Source organism: Solanum stenotomum, chromosome 3 (assembly GCF_019186545.1).
Source record: "Solanum stenotomum isolate F172 chromosome 3, ASM1918654v1, whole genome shotgun sequence".
NCBI classification, from domain to species: domain Eukaryota; kingdom Viridiplantae; phylum Streptophyta; class Magnoliopsida; order Solanales; family Solanaceae; genus Solanum; species Solanum stenotomum.
In genome coordinates, this window is record NC_064284.1 from 1,148,190 (window position 1) to 1,164,324 (window position 16,135).

Sequence of the window (16,135 nt, forward strand, 5' to 3'; positions counted from 1 at the left end):
CACTACTTTTACACCAAAAGCATCATATTTTTTTCTCAACAATACAGAGAACCCACTTTCCTTTAGCATGGACTTTAATGATTCCAAAATAAAACTCTCATCTCACAAGTTCACAACCACAATCACTCCATTTAAATTACCTTAATAATAAACTAAAGATTCTTATTTTCTGATTTCAATATGGCATATAAGATGCTGCCTACACAATTATAGCTTGGAAGTTTTCTGATAGAAGAAATCATACTGAATGCAATCTATAGTTCTCTGGGAGTTAATGAGGAGAGATAAAGAAATAAACACTTAACCGTGTTATATTACATTGTCAAATTTTAAGGACGTCTAACTGTGGTCTTTTAAATCATTTTACTTCTCAACAATCTTCCACAGCATCCACTCTCCTCTGTTTTTGTCTCCTGACCTACTACATCAAGACATATAAACTTGAAAATTATAGACATTTTAGACTTGTGATACACTACCAATGGACGCTTGAAGTTCTGATAGGAAACTCTAGGAGACAGCCATAATTTAGAATTTGGCGAGGCTGCTATGGGAAAGATAAAAAAACCTTACCATAGATTCTCCAAATCTCACACTTGCCGTACATGGACATACAAGTCTCTAACCAGACTAGAAAAACTCCTTATAAACACTAGAAGTTCAGAACTAATGTAAGTGTAATACCACAAACTCAATTTTAATATCAATTAGTTGACATTGCCGATATAATAAACTGAAAAGTTAGGTTAATAGCCCATTAGCACAATGTCTTTCGAGATAATCAAATCGAAGAAATCCAGAATGGACGAGGCATTGTTCACAAAAGAGGAATGTTAGAATGAGAAACTTACGGTCCAACTTCTCACCAACGCCAAGAACTTCTTGAACATTTCGAGTCATTATCTGATGAACTTCGTAAAGCTCATCATTCAACTTAGAAATGTTGCGTTGAGTTCTAGTATCCTGGTACAGTTTCTTCGTCTTCTGTATGAATGTATCTTTTACAACAGGGTAAATCACATGTTGCAAGCATCAGAATATCAGTTTCACCAAAATATAATTGGACAGCAAAAAACATAAAAGAAAATACTCCAATAGATTACCAAATTTAATAAAAGCATATGGTCTAGCAGCAGTTTCAATTTGACTCCCATTGGCGCGCTCAAACTCATTCTTAAGGTCCTCCAGGTATTGAAAGGCAAGTTTCTTGGGATAAGAGCGATCACACATTGTCAGATAACAAACATGCCCTTCAATGATATAACTGAGAGCACGGGTTAAGAGAATACTATATACATGGAGTGAACTTTCTCGAGAGGGTGAAATAGAGACAGAAGAGCAATATTACTGGTGGTACAGAAAGTATACATGACAAAAAGAAGTAGTTAAGGCAACAGTGGTTACTCCGGAAGTTCACATACTTTGGATGCGTTAATGACTAAGATGCCAAATCATCCTTGATATTTCACATTCAATCAGCCATGATAATGATGAAACTGATGCTACTCAAAAATCCAGTAAAAAACTAGAAGTACAATGTTTTAGTTGTGAAAGCTTATCAAGTGGAGAAACTACTAACCAAACCAAAAGAATGTATGTCGCAAAAGGGATCAAGAGTATTTAACAGCTTCAACACACCAAGGTGAAATCTCATTCATCTAAAGCACTAAACCAGCAACACTGACCATTTCTGAAATATCCAGAAAACTCCAACTTGTCTGTTATATTGAAACCAAATGGGAAAGTTTTAAGGACTATGCATGCTGAGCATTCAATCAACAGGAGCTTTCCTTTTCTAACAGGTATTGACTTCATAGAGTTTTCAAATCAAAATACCCCCAATAAGCAGTACCAACATATAATTGAAACAAGGGCAATAGTACAGTTAATTGAAATAGTTAGGGAAGGGGCAAATTGATTACTAAAAATGCAAAATATTCATTAAAAATCTCAAATGAATCCCCCACCCCACCCCCGGCAAAACCCTATTAGAAGAAATAACTTGTCAAGCTCAGAAAGGAAGTTGCAAATTCTCTCATTCTTCAAGAGAAAATCAAAACACAATATAGTATTGGGTGTTGACCCATAAGTAAACTGGTGAAGTCACGTTGGAAAGATTACATGAGCAAAAGGATACTGGAAAACGTAAGGCCCAGTTTCAATAGACATCCTTGAAGCGTCATTTTGGCGCATTGACAGGTTCTTGAATAAGGCCTTGACCTGCTGTTTGTAGAAATCTGCATTTTGAACATCACGACCATCATCCAGCCCCTCGGCTAAAGGAAGACCATCAGTCACACGAGCAATCAAAGTCAACTTCACCATATTTTCCCGCAAGCAGACAGCTACATCGAAACACAAAAAGGTGAGAATTCAACTTTTTGCAGTCAAATTTCTATATTTTCTACTTTGTCCATGCCGTCCAACTTCTAACACGATCATCTATACGAACAACATTCCCATAAATGACAACAACTAATGCATTATACTTCCAGTCAGTGCAACTGTTTGCTTTCAATCTAATAAACGTAAAGCTGACGTGTTCTAAAATGATGAAGTAGAAGCTGTGCAGTCAGGATGGTACATTACACTTTACGAGGAGTACTTAACGGCTGAAGGGGGAGTTAGTTATTATTTTAAAAGCTTCACAGATTAGTCTTTATGTTTTTTAAGTAAAAACTATTTTTATTTACAAATTTGCCTAGTCACACTTTTGGCAAGGTAGTAGAGTATATATATAGATCTGCAGCTCATTTGGAAGCACGAAAGAAAATCCCAAGTTCTATCTTCTTCTTAGCTAACTTAGCTTCTATATGCAATTTCCTTTTGTTTCTGCTTCGAGTTGCTAAAAAAATTCTCCCTCAATTACTTTCCTTTTTAGTTTATTCCAGAAAGAATGACTCTTTCCTTTTTTTTGGCAGCGCTTTAATTCTAACTTTTCGCGTGACATGTTTAAGACTTTCAAGAATAACAGATAATTTGGTACATTCAAAAGTTTTTTTACTTTCTTACCCTCCATGTCAATTCAAAACAAGACAATCAAATTGAAACCACAAAATATACACATTTTCAACAAAAACAGAAGTCGAATTCCTTAAACAAAGTAGATGATCTCCAAGGAGCATTCATGTTACTTTACGAGAGTTTAATCCCTGAATACTTTAAGCAGTAGAGGCACATCGACAGAACTGATTAGCAGAATAATTCTGTAACCCTAACATTCCAAACCTACGGCATTCAATTCCAATGAAAAATGACTAAAATTAAATCTAACAAACACAAAATCACGCAAACAAACACAACGATATAAACAGATTGCTCACGAAGTTATTATCAGCATAGATAAAAAATTACCGATCGATCATACGCTTGCGTGACTGCTTGGAATCCAGTCGCCGATCGCTGACCGCCTTTGATAAATTGTTAAGAGCTTGAATCGGAGCTGGTAATAAATGGGATGGGAACAAAGAGGGGTTTTGCTGAGATTTGAAGAGGTACGGTTTTGATAAAAATATAAAAAGCGTTTTTACACACTTGCATATGCTGTGCTGATTTGTCAATTTTTTATTGGGTGGCAACGTGTAGATGGCCCCCAAGACTGGAGTTAAAAGGAATTTCACCACATTAATTCACCAAAAATAATTATATATTCATATTTATTTTATTTTATTTTATTGTATATATAGATTTTGAATTTCCTCAACATAATAAAAAGATTAATTGATTATATATATTTTTATTTGAGTTGACTAAGAGCATGTTTGGTATTGCTGCTACAAGCTACTTATTTATAGAAGCGTTTTTTTAAAATAACTTTTCAAAAAAAGCAATTTGTGTTTAACAAATTCATTTGAAAAGTGTTTTTGATAAACAATTTGTATTTGACTAATTTTCTTTAAAAAGTGCTTTAGAGAGTCAAGTTACGAAAAAGGACAAGTATCAATGTGCTTTTAATATTAAGATTATTTTATAGAGAGAAATTATTTTAAACATCTAATACATAAACTTTAATAACATTTTAAATTTAATTATTCGTTACTTTTCTGGAGAGGGTCTAAATCTTTAATTTTTATTTTTTCTCCTCTTTTAATCCTACAAAAATTTCGTTGTTACTTTTATTTCTAATTTTGTAAAATAATATACTCCCTCCGTTTCACAAAGAATGACATCCTTTCCTTTTTAGTCAGTTTCAAAAAAATGACCTCTTTCCTTTTTTGGTAACAATTTACTTTTTGCTTTCCACGTGCCATGTTTAAGACCACAAGATTAAGGACAATTTTGTACATTTAACATAACTTTAATTTAGGACCACAAGATTTAAAAGTCTTCTTTAATTTCTTAAACTTCGTGCCAAGTCAAACCAGGCAATCTTTTTGAAACGGAGGGAGTATAAAGTAATATATAGAATATAATATATACAAATAATAATATAAAACATAAATAAAATAAAAAATTTATTATATAAAAATAAAAAATAAATTCTTGAATAAAAATCAACCAAAATTATGAAATATGTTAATTAATTAAAAAGGGATATATTGATAAATATGTATATATGTAAGAGATATTTTAGTCTTAAAAAAATTAATTTTCTATTTCTGCTTCTCTTTTTTTTTTTTAAAAATAGAAATTTTTAGCTACTTTCTAGAAACAGAAAACGGCTTTTGCTTCCATTTAAAAATCAGATTAAAGAATTTGCCAAACACTTAATTTCTTAAAATAAGTGGCCTCCCAACACCAATGCTAAACACCCTCTAAGTTCCAAGTTTGAATTCGTGACACTAATATTAATGACAATGTTGATAGCATAAAATTTAGAAATCATTTTGATGTCACTTACTCAATTAATCGAAACATGACAAACCAAATTTGAAGAGTAATAGAAGAACAATGTGATGTAAATTCCTTGAACACAGATGACCAACAATTCAACTATAGAGCTAAGTTAAGCAACAATTAGTAATGTAACAAGTTAACTAACATCACAATTTTTGTAGTCAAAGTTTCATTTTTTCAACTTAATAAGCAAATTGGCAGAAAATCTTGGGAATTGGTGAATGTTTTTCATATACCTCAGTCCAAGTTTTGAAATACTATTTGATAGGAAAATGGGGTGGGTGGCTTGTATCTGTAATATTTAGGTTGCATTTGGTAGAGTATCTTCTCTTAAACCTTTTTGGCTGCCAAACTTCAACAGTCACCAAAGCAAAAAACACCCTTCTGTTTGGCCTTTTCTGCATTAGAAAAGCACAACAAATAATCTAATTGCAAAAGCAAAAAAACACAAGATCAACTACCAATCTAACCCGAAAAGTACTGCCAAGAATTCTTAGTAGGATGCATTTTGTTGAACAGCGTAGTGTTATATATATACAAGCATACATACCCTTGTTTGATCATCCATATTCCTTGGGCAGTGACTTATTTAACTGAAGATCATAGCAGGTACTAGGTGGACAAGTTGAGGTGCCCGCAAGAATTAATGATTTGTAGGTGACGGGTTATTTAAGCTGGAGAAGCAGGGCACATGCTAGATTACTCGGATTTCTATCCTCTGAGAATTTTGCATGTGCCCTCACCCTCCAGCTTAAACCCCCGCCAATAATGACATTCAAATATTAACAGCAATGCAGGTAAGTCATCATTAACTAACTGTAGCAACCAGTTTTGTTTTTTTTAAGTACATGACTTTTTTTTTATGACAAGGGAAACCCGCAGCCGCTACTCTTTGGGTGCGCACATGGTAAAACCCCTACACCTATGCAATAGCTCGCAAACCACATAGGAGAGGTAACCCGCACTAGGCAAGCCCGGTGCGACGAGCTCGACCCAGAAGGCAAACCCCTTGCTTTCGCTGGCAAGGGGTTTCGAACTATTTTTAAATACATGACATAATTAGATACAGAACAATAAATGTCAGCTTATTGGCCACTTTTAAGTGGCCTTTAAATAGCTTCTTGCATAATGTTTATATAAATAGAATATGAAGAACACATCTTAGGATCTTTGGTCCATTTCCATGAAATTATTGTCTATGAGGTCGACTTTCCAAGAGCTGAAGCAGCTGAATCCATGTAAAGCAGTAAACAAGTGTAGAGTTTTTGCTTCAATCTATCAACTCTATCAGCCACATTGTTTTTGTCTGAGCATAAGGTACTCCTTACCTTGTCCAACCATTCATTTGCATGCTTAAGCTGTGATAATGTGAAAGCTATTTGATTTTTTGACTCCGTTTGGCGTGGTACACTTACTTTCATTTTTTGTTCCTGCTTGTTCTGCCAGAACCCAACTTCAAGTGCTCCCTCCAAGAATTTGAGAAACCAAGACTGTATTTCATTTAACAGAAGCTCTCTTAGTTCCACAATGTCTTTGGAACCGTCTCCTTTTACCCACTCTAGCTTTTCAGCCCCAGAAAGTTCCACAGAAGGCGTCAAAGACTTGCTTGTAGCTTTACCATTAAAGAAACATGTCATCTTCCCTTCTTTCACTTTCTCGTGAACAAATAATTTGGTAGCAAAATTATCTGGGGTTAGCTCTTTTGTTTTAACAGTACTGGGTAGTTCAATGAGATTGTTGAGCGTGAAAAACTTGGAGAGAGATATATGGGGACATTCTGGTGATGCTGAGGTGCACAGTTCAGCAAACATTCTGGAAAAGAGAGAAAAATGAAATGAAAGAAAGAATGGAAGATGAAGAACTAGATGGATATACAATTGAGGCCTTACATAAAACTCTGACTCCTAGACTGTACCTGAGGCAATGAAGAAGTTTTGCTGCTTCCTTCGCTTCTTCTTGAGCTTCTGCTGCTACTAAAGAAGCTAATAATCCCCTCCTAAGTATCCCCTTGTTATATGAACAAGAATGAGATTATAAATATACTTGATTCATTTTTCCTCTCTAATTAGTGCTCCATGTCTTTTCAACTACTAGCTTTCACCCAGCCTCAAAAGTCTGTCTATCCAATAGAAGAATGACAGCTTCTCTAACAGCACTCAATGTTAGACCATTAGATCATAATGCAATTAAATTGGTGATTAATGGGGTGTTGATATTAATAAAACAGTAGCATATTATACTATTCAAATGATATCTAAAGAATCAAATATACCTTCCCAGGCTTTGCAAGGTTGGTTGGTAGCGAGGACCAGGGCATGTACGCTTCCGAGGATTGACTGTTTTCTCTGATGCTTTCTTGTTTGCTTGTTGTGAGTTTCAATGTTGAAAGTCTTGGAGTTTTCATATGCTTATTTATGCCTGAGTTTATCACAAATGCATCAGACTGGCTGCGGAAAGGAGTTGAAGACCGTGTCTGAAATCAACCGAGCAGAAACTTTTCTTAGCAAGCTCAGAAGAGAATTCAGATTCAATTGAACTTTCCCTGAATATACTCATGTCCAAGTCCCTACTGCTTTCCTTTTTAACCAGTGAGTGCCTTTTTAATGTATTGGTGTTCAGAACAACATTTTGGAAAGTAGGATTTACTACTATTAATTTACATAAATATCTTCATTGGACATTGGAAAACTTGACAATCACATAGTTGTAGCCAAAGAATAATTGGAATAAAACTTGGATATGAACTATTAGCGAGTTTCACAAATGAATAATCTATGACAATGAATCATACCTGACCTTTAAGCTCGCATTGTTTCTCTTTCAGAGGTACAACCTTTTTAGCAGCTCCACTGTTCTCATTCTCAATGCCTTTCACACCAGTACCTTGATCAAGCCCTCCAATCTTTGTGTTAGAGGTTAATACTCCTCGCATGTACCTGGAAGCAACAACCGTCTTTTGCTCTTTGATAACAAATTTGTTCTTAGTGTCCGCTTTGTTCAATTCAGGCGATTCATTCAACTTCGAACCATTTACATCTTCCTGAGCATTTCGAACAGTGACTTCAGATGGTTCCAACATTTGCATTAAATCCTTCGGGTTACCTACAAATGGATGTCGCCCTGGAAGTGGTCTCACCCCTACTAAAACTGGAACTGGAGTTCCAGGCTCCATTCTTTCAACATAAAAGAACTGGCCAAGTTGCAATTTGTTGTTCAATATGAGCTCATTCTCCTCTTTGGATAACGTAACATATGTCGAATGAGAAGAATCCGAAACTTTAATAAAGAAACCATGATTTGGCCATAGTTCTGAACCATTCAAGGCAGGGACAATGCTGATGACTTGTAAAAGGATTGATCTATATTCCCCACGAACCTTTTTATTGGAATGCATACTCTGGAGAAGCTTAATCAGTACTCCTGGTACGAGGGCTGCCATTTTGTTTTGCTCCCAGTTAAGCTAAAACATAACATAATGCAAGTTAACTAAATTAAAATAATCCGAAAACCATCAAGAAGATCCTATGGAAAATGAGATAGGACAACCTGTTTGTGTTTTTGCCAGTGAGAAAGAGGAACGGATGTGAAGAGGCGCTAAAGCATACCAATTACCAGGAAATATATACAAAGACTGGAGAAGGAGAAGAACCCGGCGTTCGGAATCTGGCGCCTGAACGATGTGGAAGCCAAGCCAAGAAGCAATTTTTTAAAAATATATATCCATTGCAGGTACGTATGCGTTCAGGTTTACTTGGCTTCTAAGCTAAGATGCCATCTTTCTGGTCCTGTTGACAATTCTATGGGGCCATTCCATTATCTGGTCTGACTTCAAATGACCCTTATGTCCCAATCCTGAAGATGATGTGTTTGGACTTTCAAGGGTAATCTGGTCAGTTTGCTCTGGATGTTGTGTTGGTAGCAGGGCCATTTCCGGGAAGAGGAGGTGTAGCCATTTAGAGAGGTAAGAAAAGTTTGGATTTTGATTTTGCAGTTGTATGTTGGACTATCGAAAACGACATGTGTAATTACTTTTATATCTAAGCTTCTGCTTATACAGTTTTTTTTTTTTATAATCGTGGTGTCGGGATAAGCTTGTGTGTACCTTGACTAATTACCAATTACTTCCCACCATAGAGTATTCTTTTCTTAAAAGACGATTGATTACTGTTTTGCATACTAGACGATAAGTACTGTGTGTTTGATTCAGTCACTCTCTTCAAGAATCAAAAACATCCTAAAAGCCAAACATGATTCTTGTTCATAGTACTATATGTTTTTGCTAAACTGCTTGTGTTAATATACATTTTCTTCCAAGATTACTAAATATGCAATGGCTTTTTGCATTAATATACTGAAGTAATTCATAAGGACAATATTCTGATGAGTTTCGATATTTATAATCAGGTTCAAGAAAATGCCAAGGCTTCTGTTTCTGCCCGAACTAAGTTAGAATATAGACCATCTAGATGGGAAGCCATGAGTTTGTCGTGACTTCCATATTCTGCTATTGTGCCTTCCTTCACAACAGCAATCACGCTGGCTTCTCTGATTGTGGAAAACCGATGAGCTACCACAACTGTGGTAGCCCTCTTGGAAATCTTCCTAAGTGCATCTTGAACATGCTTCTCGGATTCCAAGTCCAATGCACTGCTAGCTTCATCCAGTAGGAGCAACTTTGATTTCTTGAGTATGGCTCTTGCAATTGCTATCCTCTGTTTCTGGCCACCTGATAACTGAACACCACTCTGACCAACCTGTGAAATAGTCATCAATAATGCCAACTCTAGAGATTAGTCAAGTCATGCCACCTCATTGAAATAAAAAATATATGTCATAATTGAGAGGTTTACCTCTGTTTCATACCCTTGAGGAAGCCCACTGATAAATTTATGAATGTGAGCTTCCTTTGCTGCTTCTTCAATTTCAGCCCATGTAGCATTAGGCTTGCCAAATGCAATATTCTCTCTAATGGTGCCAGCGAATAGGGCCGGCTCTTGACTGACCAGGGCTGTCTGCCTTCTCAACCATTTCAAATTTAGCTCCCTCAGATCAACCCCATCCATTAGTACTCTTCCTTGTGTTGGGTCGTAAAACCTCTGTATCATCCATATCACTGTTGACTTTCCAGATCCACTTGCTCCAACCAATGCTACCATTGTCCCACCTCTGATCTTAAGAGTAAAGTTTCTCAACACTATGACATCTGGCCTTGATGGATATGCAAATGTGACCATCCTAAACTCTATATCAAATGGCTTTGATATTTCAATCTTTTTTCCTTTCAGACGGTCAGTGCTTATTGAAGGCTTACGATTAATAATAGAAAGAACGGCGGGTATTGCAGTTGAAGCCATAGAAGTATCGGGGGCAAGGCCAGCAAGTTGTCCAACAGCAAATGAGCTTAGTACAAGTATTAGGAAAATCTTATATACATCGCCAAAATTGGTATACCCTTGCTTTACCAAGTATGCACCAAACCAGAGAGTCAGGGTATATGCTCCATACATGGCACCTTGAGAAAGGCCTAGTGCTAGACCAAGCATTTGTGACCTTCTGACCGATGTTCGCTTGGGCTCAGATAAAGCTTTTTCGAATGATTTAACTATTTGCTCCTGAGTTGAGAATGTTGCCACAGTTCTTATATTTGACACAGCACCTTCAGCTATACTACTTGCTTTAGCATAAGAGCTGTTGTCTAGTTTCCCTCCTACATTTATAATCAAAGTGAGGTAACTTGCTCCTAGAGTAAATGGTGTGACAGCTGTGGCCATAAGAGCTAATCTCCATTCAAGTTTGAACGACACACCGAGTCCAACAGCTGCTGAGCTCAGGCCCATTAGCAGGACAGAGAACCTATCACCAAGAACAGACCTGAAACTGACACAATCAACAGAAAGCCTTGACACTAGAACTCCAGTGGAATTCTCGTCAAGATCAAACCAACCAGGTTCTTGTTTGAGTATAGATTTAAACAAGAAACTTCTAACTCTCATGGTGAGCTTGGTACCAGCCCAACCACAGAAGCCTTGCTGGCCTACCATAGCGAATATACATCCAAATCCAAGACCAACTAGTATCAAGCAGAGGTATCCAACTTCCCTTTTCAATCTTGACATGTCTGTATAAAAGTATACTTTAAGTGCTTGCCCTAGAACTAAGGGATAGAGGGAAAGAATTGCACCTGCAAGCATACCCATAAATAGCCCTACTAATAGCACTATCAGCTCCGGTCGCTGCAGGTTCCATAATTCTGAGAGATGATAACTCTTAATTTTTGCTTGCTCTCCTTCTTCCTCTTCTATGTGGCTTCCTTCCTGCATAGATTCTAGGTACTTTGATCTTGAGATTTCATATGCACCTTTTACTCTTGCCACATCATAATTTGATTTTTCATAGGCAGAGAATTCCTTTTCCTTTGGAACATCTCCCTGATTTGACATAGGTTTTGGGACTGCTTCTGAAGCAAGCTTGATGAGGCCAAAATATGCCCCAGCCTTTTCCATTAGCTGATCATGGTTACCTGTTTCAACAACTGAACCACGATCAAGAACGACTATAGTGTGAGCATTTCTTACTGTTGCTAACCTATGGGCAATCACTAATGTGGTTCTGTCCTTGGAGATCTTGTCAATGGCCCGTTGCACAATCGCTTCTGACTCGGGATCTAAGGCACTTGTTGGCTCGTCTAAAAGAAGAATTTTTGGGTCTTTAATCATTGCTCGAGCAAGAGCAATCCGCTGTTTTTGTCCTCCAGAGAGTTGGGTTCCTCGGTCTCCAACCTGTACAGGTTCATAAGTTCAGTATTTCTAGTACCCTTTTAATATGCATATGGTTATCTCGTTAGATTTATTTTTTGGAATAATGCAATGCATATACTGCACCTGTGTATCATAGCCCTCTGGAAGTCTTGAGATAAAGCTGTGAGCATTTGCCGCAACACAAGCAGCCATCGCCTCTTTCTTGGTAGCATTTTCTTTTCCCATCATCACATTTTCAAGTATGCTTGTCCCAAATAGTACTGGTTCTTGACCAACCATACCTATCTGAGTCCTCAGCCACTTCACTTGCAATGTTCTTATATCATGGCCATCCAATGTAATAAGACCTGCCAGATATATGTAATTTGTTTTATCATTTATAAATATCTTTCCTCCACTATCCACAATGCTCATTCCACAGGTATAGTTTTCATATAAGAAAGATTCATATGCTTACCCTGAAGAGGATCATAAAATCTTTCTATCAGAGCAAAGATTGTTGACTTTCCACCTCCGCTGATGCCCACTAATGCCAATGTCCTGGAAGCTGGAACAACTAAGTTAAGAGACTGGAGAATCTGGACAGTTGGACGAGCCGGATACGCAAAGGTAACACATTTAAATTCAATCTTCCCTCTTATAGTTGACAACCTCCTTCCCTCTAGACTGTAGGGATCTATCTCTGGCACCCTGTCTATAACTTCAAATACCCTGGTAGCTGCAACAGTTCCTTGTGCAAACTGAGCAAAATAAGATAGGGATAGAGCCAAGCCTCTGCAAAAGTCAACATATGCTTACTTAAGCCAGAGTAGATATGTTGTCAATGGGAAAAATTTAGTTTTGTATATATTAATTGGTAAATTATTATTATTTTCCATAATGGAATAGTTTTCAATAAGCTGAATTCTTGATGAGACTGTTAAATGTTTGCTTCCTTGAAAGTTTGAGACTTTTATGGTACTTAAATTTCATTTATTAATTTAAGTTGATTAGTTAATCAAACCTTCTTCTGGTTGAGGGCATATACAGAGAAAAATGACAGATTATTTACCTGCCTCCTACATTAACACCAAAGAAACAAGCAATGGCTGCACCACCTGAAAGCTCTCCCTTTGCTACAAGGATTGAACCGTACCAGAAAGCCAATGCCCATGTCGCATAAGTAACTAAATAAATAACACCAATTCCTGCTCCTTTAGCAAACCCAACCTTTGCCCCCAAACGGCCCGATTTCTGCAGAGATTCCACATATTTTGCATCTAAATAGTCCTCTGCTACAAAAGCAGTTACGGTCCTAATTGAACTCATTGCTTGCTCAGCAATGCTGCCAGCTTTTCTGTAAGATTCCTGTACAAAAGAACAACAAAACTCAGTATACAGTTTAAACTGAATTAAGCAGAGAAATATTAACTTGTACTTCTTTGTGAAACTATTTGACTAGGAACGACATTTCGATGCATTTATTACAGGAATAATAGTGGAAGAAAGTGTATTAAAATAACAAGGAAATGTTTAGGTTGAGGAGAAAATGTCACATTAGTTATAGCTGATTCTGGAAACTTGTAAAGGTTTTATGAAATAAATTTCAGTAGAATGCTGTGAAACAATTTAGGAAGGTCGAAATGGAAAGATTGTCATATAAATTGAGATGGAAGGAATTATGTTGAGTTGCATTGCATGACTCTCACCTCTTCTTTCAGTGTGAGGCCAACATAGATGGCTTTATAGGCAAGGCCACAGAACATGGACAGTGGTGTTACTGCAAAAACTGCCAGGGAAACCTTCCATGATCTTCTAAAACCAACTGCGTAGCCATTGATGAAAGTGAAGATGTGGTGAACAAAATGTGCCATCTGCACGAGGAACAAAATTACACAGGATCACAGAGACAGTTATATGCATAAGGCTGACATCGCTAGTTTGAGAACAAGACATTAAACTGAATATGATACCAGACCAAATTACTTTTTTCTGAAAGAACATTCTAAACCACAGTAAACTACGATAGTTGATCATTATTATAAAACATAATGTGGCAATATTTATTATCTTGCATATCTTATTAAAATGAATCAGTTTCCGCATGTGTGATGGCCCAAGGCTATTCTGACGCACAGAGAAGACTGTGACTTGACTTGTTTTGGGTGCTACGAGTTATCTTTCAACTTAGGAATGACTCCCAATTTTCTTGTCTGAGCACCCTACTAATTAATTTGCATTAGTGTCAACATAATTCCTTTATCGGCTCCTCTCCAATTTTCAAATGATTTTGCTGGCATTTGGTGTAAGTTCTCTGGACTAAATTAGCCATTGTATAGTGGGAATGCTAACACAGCTTATTTCAATATAATAAGTGAAAAGTTATCAGTTAGTAATGGGTGAAAAATGTACCTTTTCTCCCATTACTTCTTGGATTTGTGCCACATCACTCGAAATTCCATGCATAATTTCACCAGTATTCAGTTCTGTGTCAAAAAATCCTATGTCCTGTCGCAAAACAGCTCTTAGATACTTAGTTCTTATTCTGTGAGCTGATCTTTCTCCCACCAATCTCCAGCAAGTTGTCTCTGCCATAATAAGATGATAAAGTGTCAACTGTGATTGCTCTCTTTCAAACTCAAAAATCCATACTAAGATGAGAATAAAAATGTCTAAATTACCTAAGTATGCTCCAACCATGACTACCACTGATAGTCCAGTCATAAGCACACACACCTGAAGGTTGTATCAACTGTTATAAGATCTCATTGAAATTCAGAAATTTCAATTTATAGGCAATTACATCTACTTAGGATAGTAGTATTTATGAATATTTCTCTTTTTTTCTGCTTGCAGGATGGAAGGGTAAGGAGTTATTAACTGAGAGCTCTGGGAGCACAATAAAATTCTAAAGTATATATTTACCATTCCTACATCCTTCACCATCTGATCTTTATCTTTCTCCAGGGCAATTTTGTTTACAAAATTACCAAAAAGATAAGAATACCAAGGCAGAGATCCTCCATTTATTAGAGCCCCGATACAACCCAACAGCAGTAGTACTATATCCAACTTGGTTGAGTATTTGAACAAGCTTAGCAAACCAACTGGCTTAGGAGCTGCTGTGTCATCTTCTTCATCGTGTACTGCATGATTCTTGTCAGTATCATTGTACAAATCATTTCCATACAGATGAAGATTTGATTGCATAGAATGTTGAACATGGTGGCTCTGTTCCTCATAAACATGATCAACACACTTCACGTCAAAATCTGATGTATCAGTGTTGAAGCTATGTCCCATATGGTTAATGTGTCCATGATGACCTCTTACGATGCCATGATTATGAGCATTTGACCTGCAACATAATTTGACATGATTAGTATAATCTGTGCGCATGCAAATTGATACTGCGGAACCATTTTGAACTATTGTGTTTGCTGAAGAAATAATATAAAGAAGCAATTCAAAGTTTTTATATGAGATGTTCACAGAATTCAGCATATATCATAGAATTTAGATGTCTTATGTTTGAGTCTAATTGTCATTCATTATCAAAAAGAATTTCCATGTGCTTAGTCAAGTTCAAAAAGAACTAGGTTCGCACGTGAGGAGCATGTTGAAGGCATAATATAATTAAGTAGTTAAAATTTTGTTCTCTCCTAACAGTTTTAGCTTTAGATGATATGGTCACACAATTTAACAGTGTCGTTGATGACGTATCTCACCCATCAACCTGGAAATGCCTTTCAAAATCTTCTATTCTGTCATAATCTATCGACTGGAGCTCGTCTTTCACAGCCAAAGGACCACTTTTTCCAGCACTAGTCCCTTCTGTGATAGTTGTCAATCTTGGAGATTTGCGGGGCTTGCCCTTATATTCACGAGAGACATGATTCCTTGAGGTATAAGAATTCTCATTAGCCCTGGAATCAAAACTTTGAAGCTCAAGCCTTCCAGATGGCTGGAGGCCAGAATAAGAATGATCATATGATGGATTAATGAAGTTTTGAAAAACACTGTTAGTCGTCCGCGATAAGTAATAATCGTTAGCTGATCTCCTGAAAATCCTACTGCCATTTGCTGCTGAAGTGAAAGAAGTATCAGCTGCTGTCCATGGACTTAGTGCTGCACTAAGATTGCGATTATCACGCCACCCTGTTGGATCAAACTGCCAAGAAAGCTCCCCTTGCCATGACCTGTCACAGTGGCGGATTCAGAAATTTTAACGAAGTGATTCAAAAAAGAGATACAATAACACCACACATTATATTCCATCATATAGCATTTCTCCATTCAACCATTTATATGCATCCAAAAAAACCTTTGTTTTTTGCCTATTCAATTGAACTTCTTTCAATACACCTAGCTACATATGTGACTGACCTGTCATTATCAGAGGCAAAAGGACTAGCAGGGGTGGGATTGCGCGCACGGCTGAAGTTGTGGGAGCTAGTCATCGACATTGAAAATGATGTGGAGGGTTGCTGTGACACCACCGGTGTAGTATGTCGTCTCTGCCTAGTCATGGAAGACGAGAACTCAGAATGAGCCATTTGGGA

At 36.9% G+C, this 16,135-nt stretch overlaps 3 protein-coding genes across 5 annotated transcripts in view; all 3 read right to left on the reverse strand.

The window, feature by feature from the left end:
* Positions 1-16,135, reverse strand: part of LOC125860549 (25.3 kDa vesicle transport protein-like) — a 49,771-nt gene that overhangs the window by 1,062 nt on the left and 32,574 nt on the right. The window contains exons 2-5 of one of the 2 annotated variants that reach the window (XM_049540533.1): positions 3,355-3,420; positions 2,138-2,345; positions 1,104-1,264; positions 852-998 (exon numbers count right to left, since the gene is read on the reverse strand). In XM_049540533.1, the coding sequence (XP_049396490.1) occupies positions 852-998; positions 1,104-1,264; positions 2,138-2,325 (496 nt within the window). In that variant the 5' untranslated portion in view covers positions 2,326-2,345; positions 3,355-3,420. Of the gene's footprint in view, positions 1-851; positions 999-1,103; positions 1,265-2,137; positions 2,346-3,354; positions 3,500-16,135 lie in introns of those variants that run through there. The other variant, XM_049540532.1, reaches the window with a different exon arrangement.
* On the reverse strand, positions 5,963-8,503 carry LOC125860546 (uncharacterized). Of its 2 annotated transcripts, XM_049540530.1 has the most exons (5): positions 8,383-8,503; positions 7,628-8,296; positions 7,109-7,309; positions 6,752-6,843; positions 5,963-6,648 (listed from the first exon to the last, which is right to left on the reverse strand). In XM_049540530.1, exons 2-5 carry the CDS (start codon positions 8,273-8,275, stop codon positions 6,033-6,035), a joined length of 1,557 nt encoding a protein of 518 aa, XP_049396487.1. In that variant the 5' UTR covers positions 8,276-8,296; positions 8,383-8,503; the 3' UTR covers positions 5,963-6,032. The 2 variants fall into 2 exon arrangements, with proteins under 2 accessions (XP_049396487.1, XP_049396486.1); XM_049540529.1 differs by having other exon boundaries at positions 7,628-8,413.
* On the reverse strand, positions 9,137-16,129 carry LOC125857674 (ABC transporter B family member 19-like). The gene is made up of 11 exons (XM_049537285.1): positions 15,960-16,129; positions 15,302-15,772; positions 14,499-14,931; positions 14,255-14,309; positions 13,986-14,161; positions 13,283-13,447; positions 12,646-12,941; positions 12,052-12,368; positions 11,718-11,941; positions 9,687-11,615; positions 9,137-9,590 (listed from the first exon to the last, which is right to left on the reverse strand). Exons 1-11 carry the CDS (start codon positions 16,127-16,129, stop codon positions 9,243-9,245), a joined length of 4,584 nt encoding a protein of 1,527 aa, XP_049393242.1. The 3' UTR covers positions 9,137-9,242.

Excerpts from the sequence above, each read along its gene's own strand:
- LOC125860546 (XM_049540530.1), bottom strand. The coding sequence starts at position 8,275 with ATGGCAGCCCTCGTACCAGGAGTACTGATTAAGCTTCTCCAGAGTATG. Across the intron at positions 7,310-7,627 it reads AATGCGAGCTTAAAGGTCAG|ACACGGTCTTCAACTCCTTT; the intron begins GTATGATTCATT and ends GGTTGATTTCAG. Across the intron at positions 6,844-7,108 it reads ACCTTGCAAAGCCTGGGAAG|GGGATACTTAGGAGGGGATT; the intron begins GTATATTTGATT and ends TCATATAACAAG.
- LOC125857674 (XM_049537285.1), bottom strand. The coding sequence starts at position 16,129 with ATGGCTCATTCTGAGTTCTCGTCTTCCATGACTAGGCAGAGACGACAT. Across the intron at positions 13,448-13,985 it reads AAGAAGTAATGGGAGAAAAG|ATGGCACATTTTGTTCACCA; the intron begins GTACATTTTTCA and ends TTCCTCGTGCAG. Across the intron at positions 11,942-12,051 it reads ATTTTATGATCCTCTTCAGG|GTCTTATTACATTGGATGGC; the intron begins GTAAGCATATGA and ends TATATCTGGCAG.